Below are 10,204 nucleotides of genomic sequence, written 5' to 3'. Positions count from 1 at the left end.
GGAGACAGTCTGTTTTTAGTCTCCTCAGGGTTTAAAGTCTGCTCTCTATCCATATAGAAGCTATCAATAGTTAGAGCCCGGTTTAATTTTTTGCTCATTTTGTTAAAGAAGAATCAAAGAAAACAAACTAACAAAAACCAAATGCCGTCTGCTTATTTTTTTTGGGGAGAGGAGGACTGGATGTTATTACTGAGCTTCCTCTACAGACTACAGGGGATAGTAGCGAGGCACTAGCAGGACAGCAATGGCTGTGTCTGTGCTCGGAGTCTCTGAGAGCGGGCTGAGACACTCTGGGTGGGTGCAGCCAGGTCCCTAGATTTTCGGATTATAGTCTTTACCCTCTGTGTTTTTAGCTTCTCTGTAGATCTCCTGGCTTGCTGCCAGGGCAAAGTACCACACTGTGGTAAAGTTCTCCCCACAGAAACGGCTGAGATCTCACCTACCCCCTCAGGTCTGCTCAGTGTGAGCTGCCCTCCCTGCTCTCATTGTCCACTGCTCTGCTGCTGCCTGCGTTCAGTCTGCCCTAGATCTAACCATCTCCACCAGCAAGCAAAAATAGACCTTTTCTGGTGAATTTTGAGGATAACTTCTCTTGTTAATTATTTGTGGGTTTTTCAGTAAAACCCCAATTCTGAGAAGCCTTGTTATGAAAAAATTTTCTGAGAGCATGATGGACCTAGATAGATGTGTGCGACCTCTCCGCCATCTTGGCCAGAAGTCCCTCTATGTACTTTTTAAAAACAATAGGTGACAAAGGATTCTGGGCGAGCTAAATAATGTCTTTCCAGGCAATTCAGGGGCAGCCAGTTGATGTAGTAGAGGGCCAGGCCTGGAGTCAGGAACATTCTTCTTCCAGAGTTCAGATCTGGCCTCGGACAATTATTAGCTGCATGACCCACAAAAGGCACACAGCTCTATTTGCTTCAGTTCATCAGAAAAGAACTGGAAGTACAAGGCTTACTAGTCCAGTATCTGTGCCAGAAATTCCAAATAGAGTCATGATGGGTAAGGTCTTACCAAAATAATTGATCAACAACCACAACAAAATCCGGTCCAGGATTCCTCACCTGAAGATCTTATCTGCCACAGCTCCAAGAGGGGCTTTCCAGGTCTTCTCCCTTTAAGGTGACTCCCTCCCATATTTTCACTTCTCTCCAGCTTCCTCTTCACCCATGACTTCTGTTTTCTCTTTTCCTTCTCCTCCCCAGGATGGTTACATAAAGGATCAAATACAGTTATTGAGAGCTCTTTTAAACAATGGAATAATACTCTTGATAGAAGTCACAAGAGGTCAATTGATCTCTTCAGGTTATGTCTCAGGTTCTTCCCCTGAGCTGGAGTCAGTCACTTCTGCTCCCAGAACCCCCCACACCTCCCAGCTGCTTTGCATAAAGAGATCCCCAAGGGGAGGGCCTGCAGACACAGGGAGATAAATTGGGCCTGAGGGCAGAGCAAGGAGGAGTCACTGCAAAATGGAGTCTCTGTCCCAGCTTCTCTGTGGGCTCCTGATGCTTTGGGTTCCAGGTGAGAACATGGGACCACACAACAAGAAGACATGCAATTTGTCATAGGATGAGAGAATTCAAGGAAACTCAGAATCTCTGGGGACAGGAGCCAGTACAGTCCAATGGGGAACGTGGATTTCTGTGAGGTCAGGGGGATTTTCAGAGCCAGGGAGTCTGTGGGCCAAGAATCAGAATGAAAGGAAACTCTGCTCTGTTTATTTCTGGTTGGTTGGTCATTGATTTCTGCTCTTAGTTTCCAGGGGAGCGATTGTGCTGACCCAGTTTCCAGCCTCAGTGTCTGTGAGCCCAGGAGAGAGAGTCACCATCAGCTGCAAGGCCAGTCAGAGTCTTGTACACAGTAATGGAAACACTTACCTACACTGGGTGCAACAGAAACCTGGACAGTCTCCTCGGCTACTCATATACGAGGTTTCTAAGCTGCTCTCAGGAGTCCCCGCCCGCTTCAGTGGCAGTGGTGCTGGGAAGGATTTCACCCTCACAATCAGCAGGGTGGAGGCTGAAGATGGGGCAGTCTATTACTGTGTTCAGCATTCTTATCTTTCTCCCACTGTGTTACAGCCCTGAACAAAAACCTCCCCAGGCCTATACTGACTGCTCAGGGAGGCCCAGCTGCCTCCCCTCCTTCCTCTGCTGCAGCAGCTGCTGGGGGCCTGCTCAGGTGCAGGGTCTCTGGGGCTGATGTGATAAAAGGGACTCGGGGCTCAGGGGAAAGGTCACGGTCTGAGAGAGCGCTGTTGCTGGAGTTATGAATATTTCCACCCATTCTGGAGAGCAATTAAGAACTGTGCCCAAAAGGCGGTAAAACTGCATAATCTTTGACAGAATCCTGAACACAGCTAATTTTCTCCCATTTTCTAGGAAATGCTAAAATGCTCATCCTGGGAATTTAACTTCCCAGACTATCTTTATTACCACTTTTAAGGCAACTATAATGTTCCCAGACTGCCTTGATTAGCATCTTTAAGATACCTGTGATGAGAGCCCAGGTTTTCCCAGACTGCCTTTGATACTCTCTTCAAAGCTGTGTCAACATCTCAATAACCATCTTTGTTTCTGCCTTTATTTCCCCTCCTTCCCTGAGGAACCCTCAGGGTTATAGTTCCCCTATGAAAGACAGGCTTTTGATGATGATCTTTGCTAAGTCCTTTTGAGGACCAAGGCTGCTCTGAGGTATTCTCTTCCTCCATATAGTGTCTACCTACGGTTAGTCTGCTAAACTCTATGGTGTACTGCCATATAGTCAGTACCAGTCAGAGGTGTACTCATACCTCCAGGTATATCTCTTTAACGCCTTCTTCCAAACCCCTTTCCTTACTAACTTTATTGCTCTTCTGAATCTATTTCCTACTTACCACTCCTGTTGCTTATTTTACTTCTTAATTTTGTCCGTAACCTCTTCTAGTAAATAAAGGGAAAAGTGACTGATGAATCAGAGTCTACCAGTTCTTTATCTGGATGTGGATGGCATTTTTCTTCATCAATGCAGAGAACATTAGGAAGTTCACAGAGAAACTGAGGCAACTGGAAAGCTTCAAAAGTTACAGGTTAAATGGATTATATGCAATAAATAAATAAATAAAACAAAAAAACAACAGCAAAAAAACCAAAAAGGAAAACAAGTTACCCATGATAGAAATCTGTAGCTTTGAGAAGGGACCCCAAAACTCTCCTAAACTCCTTGAAGGAGAGATTTTCCTTGGAGCCTGTATCTGTGGGACTCTGCCTGAGGGAAACAAAATAAACAGCTTCATTCCGTTATCTAGGTGAGGTTGTTCAGTCCTAAGCTGGAGAATTCCAAGCCTATTCAATTCTAAGAGTCTCTCAATTCCAGCTCAAGCTGAAATCCAGCCTGTAGATAAAAAGAGCCAACTTGCAACTCCACCCACTAGCCCGGCCCCCATGGAGCAGGCCCGCTTGTAGCCAAACCTCTTATAAATGAACCAATCTTAAACTCTCTCTTTGCAGAGGTCCTAACATGCCATGTTATGCCATGCTATGCTATGCCAAGGAAACCTCTTCCCAGTGGAATAATATTCTCTTCCTGCATTACCCTCTCTTTATCTCCCTCACCTATTTCCCTAACAAGACTTTATGCCTCTCTGTCAGGATTTCTCTACTAATAATAAACTTCTTTTTTCAGTCTAGCTTTTTCAGGTTCATAAATTCCTTTATGAAGAATCTTTGCACAACCAGAAGGGGGTTCCCAGAACTCCCTACCCATGTGCCCATCCCAAGGGGATGTAGAGGAGCCAGACCTCTCCATTTGGTTCCCTGAACCCCGAACCTGCCAATTAGACATTATCATTTAACTCTCTGACCATCAGGAACCCTAATCTAATTTTGGTTCCCTGAATCTAATCTCATCATTTGGTTCCCTGACAACCCTAAATTTAGATCTCATCATATTTTGGTTCCTGGAACCCCCAAAGCCTAAATCTCATCAGCTTCACTCATTATATTTGGTTCTTTGTACAATTTATTTCATATTGCCTTCTTTCATATGTCTTCCTGTGATGGTTCCTGAAGACCAGGCAACAGCATCATAAACCAGGGAATGGGTCAAAATGAAATTTCACATGCTATGTCTATTTTCTTCAAAAACATTCCTAACTAGATTTTTTGCATAATATTATTTGTAGAAAACTTTGGAAATATTTATTTCATTATCAGAAGTTGTTGGGCATGAGAGTATTAGTAGACAGATTAGTTTTGGCAACAAGGAAGGGATATTTTCCCTCCAAGACAGGTAAATGGGAGGAGACAAGTATGTAGACTGTGATTCTTAGAGATGCTGAAATAGATTCTTGGACACTTAGACTGGTGATCTCATCAGCCCCAATGAGGACTGAGAATCCTCCATCCCTCCTGTGCATTGCATTTTTTATGACCCTCCAAAAATCTCATACAGAATGTCAGCTCCACATACTGCAGACCTTCCACTGATTAAGGAAATTTCTGAAGGTTAGGAAGATAATATCCTAATTCTCTCTTGAGCGACCCTCAAGTTTCCTGTTTGGCCATCCAACCTTTCTTTCTGATAATACATGTCCCTCACCATATAACTACAAACCTTTCAGCACCAAGTCATTGCTAGTAGTATGCAAACCTGTTTATATCTACAATCTCACAACTTTCCATTGTCTTTGGTTCCCTTGAAATTGAAATGAATCGAGTTAAGGAGTGAGGATGTTCAAAGTATAGGCTCTTAAGGGAAATCACAGGAACCTCAGAGTAAATTCAGGGACCAGCTGTAAGCTGGCTAATTCCTGTGCCCCAAGATGGGTTGTCCAACTCTCCCAGGCTATTGTTCTGATAGTCCAGGATCCATTTCCTTCTTTCCTTGTAGGATTGGATCTTCCTTCTACCAATTGGATCTGCTTCTTTCAGCTGTCTTTAAAGCTGATTTTTTTTTCATTCTTCTCAAAGTAGTTTTTTACTTGAGGGATTTTTTTTAATGATTTTATTTTATTTCTGTTCCCAGAGAAAGATAGCAATCTCTTTTATGTCCCACTTAAGTAGAAAAGAGAAAAGACCCACATGTCACTGAGAAGGAAAGAGGTACCCAGTTCTAAATTCAGATTTTACTTTATACATTTCCCGACTCAAGTCCGTGGGCAATAGCTATGACTGCTGAGTTGTTAGTCATGATCAAAAACCTTGACTCATTCTCATAAAAAGAAAATTAGCTGGACTTGGAGGCATGGTACCACTAGCAAAATGAAGCAGGATAGAATGGACAGAGATAGATGAACAAGTAAGCTTTAAAGAGAAGAGCTTTTCACATAGTGGAGGTCACGAAGTCTAGACACACAGGGAAATCCCCTGGATCCTGGATGAAGTTAGGTACCCAGCACAGGGTAAATGGAATTGATTTTGAGACCTTTCTAATCTGTGTCAAACATAACCAAGTCATTCTGAGCAGGGAGCTGAAAGCTGAGAGCTGGGATGTAGAACAAAGTTCAACACTGGTGCTGATTCAAAAAGGAAGGGAGAATTGGGATGCTACTGCTTACTGGTCTTCTTCAAACAAGACAATTCTTTCAGGACTCTTTGGCCTTCTTTGCTTAGTCCCCCAAGTCTGTCCATCTTCTGAGTTCTCACCAAACTGCCTGGTCATTCGGTAGAATCAGGTCTAGATTAATTGTTGCTCCAAGTGAAAAAATGGGAAATTCATTATGAAAATCCTCAAAATGCTTCTTTTCTTTACTTTTTTAAGGGTGAGCATGCTATATTGAATAAAGGAAGATCCCCTTCATTCTAGTGTTGAACTTCCATGTCATCCTAACAATTTTTTTTGATAGAATCACTCATCTATTTTCTCCTATTGTGTGTGAACTGCCATACCATAAAAACAATATTCTACCCTACTTGGATATTTGCCATCAAGATTATTCCTCTAATTCATGGTTTTCCTCTTGTGTATATCCCTTCTTAACAGATACTGCTATTCTCTCCGTATACTTCTCCAAAGTTCCACCCCTCTATGTCTACCAGTAATGGTATTGTTAGGTCAAAGGATGTGATTAATTTTGTAGCCTTTTGGGCATAGTTTATGTTTTTTTGGTCATTTATTGGTTGGGAAATGGCTCTAATTTTTTTAAATATAAATTTGATTCAGTTCTCTACACATTTGAGAAATGACACATTAATCTGAGAAACTTGCTTCAAAATTCTTTTCAACATTACTATTTGCTAATTGTATCCCCCCCATTTATTCTGTTCTCTTTTTCCTTTCACTCTGACCTTTCTCAGAAGTGTTTTGCTTCTGCTCAGCCCCTCCCCCAATGCGCTCTCTCTTTTATTACCCTTCCCCCATCTCATATCCCCTTCCTCTCTTACTTTCCTGTAGGGTAAGATAGTTTACTATACCTATATTGAGTGTATCTATTATTTACAATTTGAGCCATTTCTGATGAGAGTAAGTTTCATTCACTCTTCCTATTGTTTTCTTTTTGCCTCCATTGTAAAAGCTTTCTCTTGCCCTTTTTATGTCATAATTTATACCATTACACAAAAAAGTGAAAACACCGTTGTGATCCATACTCAATCCCCACAGTCCTCTCCTTGGATGCAGATGGCTCTCTCTATCACAAAGCCATTGGAGTTGGCCTGCATCACTTCACTGTTGAAAAGAGTCACATCCATCAGAATTAATCTTTACATAATCTTGCTGTTGCCATGTACAATGTTATCTTGGCTCTACTCACTTCACTCAGCATCATTTCATGTAAGTGTATCATAGTCTTTTTGTAATCATCCTGTTGATCATGAAGAAGCAAGTGTTTCATAGTTTATCATCCCACAAACTTGCTGTTACTGTGTACAATGTATTCTTGGTTCTACTTGTTTTACTCAGCATCAGTTCGTGTTAATTTTTTCAGGCCTTTCTAAAATCAGTTTGCTCTTAATTTTTATAGAATAATATTTCATTACTTTCATATTCTATGACTCATTTAGTCATTACCAAATTGATGAGCATCTACTCATTTTTCAATTCTTTGCTTCCACAAAAATAGCTTCTACAAATATTTTTGCACATGTGGGTTCTTTCCCTTCCTTTATGCTTTCCTTGGGATATGGACCCAATAATGGCACTGCCAAGTCAAAGAGTATGAACAGTTTTGCAGCCCTTTGGGAATACTTTCATGTTGTCCAGAATGGTTGAATCAGTTCACAATTCCACCAACAATGTATTAGTGTCCTTGTTTTCCCACATCCCCTCCAATGTTTATCATTATCTTTTCCTGGCATCTTAGCCAATCTGACAGGTGGGAAGTGGTACCTTAGAGTTGTTTTAATATGCCATTCTCTAATCAATACTAATTTACAGCATTTTTTCATATGGCTATAGATGGCTATAATTTCATTATCTGAAAATAGTCTGTTCATATTCTTTGACCATTTATCAATTAGGGAATGACTTGTATTTGTACAAATTTTATACTGATCTTAATATATTTCAGAAATAAGGTGTTTATCACAACCACTGGCTTTAATTTTTTTCTCAGCTTTGTACTTTCCTTCTAATTTTGTTTGTGTTGTTTTCATTTATGCAGAAACTTTTAAATTTAATGTAATCAAAGTTACCCATTTTGCATTTTATAATAAGTTCTAGTTCTTCTTTGGTCATAAATTCCTCCCTTCTCCAAAAATCTGATCGCTAAACTATTCCTTGCTCTCCTAATTTGCTTATGGTATTCCCCTTTTCACTCAAATCATGTTCCCATTTTGGCAATTTTAGAATGGTGTGTGAGATGTACATCCATGCTGAGTTTCTGACACATAATTTTTCAGTTTTCCCTGCATCATTCTCATTTTTCTTCCCAATTTTTCCTCTACCTCTTTTGCTTAATTCTCAAAACCTATTTTGAGCTATTTCATATTGTGAGATCAATTCTTGCTTTTCTTGGAGTCTTTGGATATAAGAATTTTGACTTTGTTACCTTCTTCTGAGTATGTCTTTTGATCTTCCTTGTTACCAGAGTAATTTTCTGTGGTCAGATCTCTTTCAATTTGTTCATTATCCAAAGTTATTATTTGGCTTTTCACTCTTTGTTAAAGTAGGGCTCTGTTTTAGGATAGAAGATGGAGTATTCCAAAGTTCAAGGGTTTTCTTTATTCATCTGTTTTCAGAGATCCTTCTAGGGATCTGTAAGTTTTCAGTTCTTCCATGATGTTATGATACAATCAGAAGTGTGCATGAGTGACCATAAACACTCTTTTCTCCCCTGGACCTGTGAGGCTCCACTGTGGCTTCAAGTTCTAGTGTGTTAAAGCAACTGAAGATTTCCTCAGGAGTAGTAAGGTGAGATCCTTCTGGCCAGGTGTTCCAAATAGCTAGTACGCATCTGAAGCTGAATTTTAATCTCAGGCAGATGAGTCCTTCTAGCCCTAGGCTCAGCACTCTGTCCAGTGCACCACCTAGAAGTCTCATGAAACCATGAAAACTAAAAATGAAACACAAGATAAATGGGGATAGCAAGAGCAGGGACATCTTCAGATTTTGAAGATCTCAGGGCCTTACCCTGAGCTGGAGCCAGTCATTTCTGCTCCCAGATCCCCCACACCTCCAGCTGCTTTGCATAAGAGGAGGGCCTGCAGACACAGGGAGATAAACTGAGCCTGGGGACAGAGCAGCCACAGGGAAGAAGTCACTGCAAAATGGATTATCTGTCTTAGCTTCTCTGTGGGCTCCTAATGATTTGGTTCCCAGGTGAGAACTTGGGGAAACACCACAAGCAGATGTGCAAAGTGATATAAGATGAGAAAGTTCAAGGAAGCTTAGAATCTATGGGGACATGAACCAAGATGGTCCAAGTGAGCATGTGGAGTTCTACAAGTTCAGGAGGATTTGCAGAACCAGGATTTCTGGGCTGAATCTCTAAATTGAAGGAGGCTCTGTTGTGTTTATTTCATGTTAGTTCACCATTAATTTCTGATTTTAGTTTCCAAGGGAGAAATTGTGCTGACCCCGTCTCCAGACTCAATGTCTATGACCCCAGGAGAGAGAGTCACCATCAGCTGCTGCAAGGCCACTCAGAGTGTCACAGCCAGTACTGGAAAAACTTTCCTAAACTGGCTCCAACAGAAACCTGGACAGTCTCCTCCGTTACTCATTTAACAGGTTTCCAAGCTTTTCTTAGGCGTCATGGTTTCTTAGGTGGGCTTAGGAGCCTGCTTCAGTGGCAGTGGTGCTGGGAAGGATTTCACCCTCACAATCAACAGTATGGAGGCTGAAGATGGAGGAGAGTATTACTGTTATCAAAAATCTTTTTATCCTTCACAGTGTTACAGCCTTGAACAAAAACCTCCCCAAGCCTGGGCTGGCTGCTCAGGGAGGCCCAGCTGCCTCCTCTCCTTCCTCTGCTGCAGCAGCTGCTGGGGGGCCTGCTCAGGGGCAGGATCTCTGGGGCTGATATGATAAAAGGGACTCGGGGCTCAGGGAAAGGCTACAGTCTGAGAGCTCGGTGCTCTGAGGACTCTTGTTCCTCTTCAGCCATGAACAAAATCATCAAAGAAAGAACGGCTGGCTCAGATTGGGTCACCCCAGAATCCCCTGGGCCTCTTTTCTATTCTATCTGACTCCCCACTGAGCAAAAAACAAAGAGAAACAAGAAATCTCTGGTCAGAGACTCTTTTCCTCCTCTCTTCTTAGCACAATATTCTATAGAAGGCAATGACTTTTAATTCCAAAAGCTCAAGAACACCAGGCAACAGGCTAATGAATTCTGACAATGGGCCAAGCTTCACTTTCACCTGTTGTGACTCTTTTCTCTGACCGTGTTTTTAAATCAGATTTTCAAATTTTTATGTATTTATTTAAAACTTAAATGCAAAATAGAAGAAAGAAAAAACAGATAAAGAAATTCCCTCGCATACAGCCGAAACTAAGAGAGGATTCAGAATATGTAATAATAAATTTCTATTTCAAGACAGCCTGTATGATAAATACTATGCAATGTGTTCAGAGCTGTCCATCTTTTCTTTGCTTCCTTGCAGGTTCTCTTTTGGTCTCTGCTGAATATTTTTATTTTATTCCCCCCCCCCTTTCTTTTCCCAACCCCATCAAGAAGTCTACTATTGAGTGAGAGTATATTTTTGCACACACACAATGTTTTTTTTTTTTTTAAGTAACAAGGGAAAAATTTTCAACACATGATTACTTGTAAGGACTCTTA

The 10,204-nt window shown here is 41.3% G+C and overlaps 1 gene segment (V, D, J or C); it reads left to right on the top strand.

Annotated features, from left to right (window-relative positions):
• Positions 1 to 1,428: 1,428 nt before the first annotated feature.
• On the top strand, positions 1,429 to 2,505 carry LOC116422040. The segment is given in 2 exon segments: positions 1,429 to 1,524; positions 1,759 to 2,505. Coding segments are annotated over 2 exon segments (384 nt in total).
• Positions 2,506 to 10,204: the final 7,699 nt, after the last annotated feature.

The sequence above is a fragment of the Sarcophilus harrisii genome, chromosome 2 (assembly GCF_902635505.1).
Source record: "Sarcophilus harrisii chromosome 2, mSarHar1.11, whole genome shotgun sequence".
Lineage (NCBI taxonomy): Eukaryota > Metazoa > Chordata > Mammalia > Dasyuromorphia > Dasyuridae > Sarcophilus > Sarcophilus harrisii.
The sequence above is the reverse complement of the archived record's forward strand: the minus strand, read 5'-3'. Positions and strand labels throughout refer to the sequence as shown.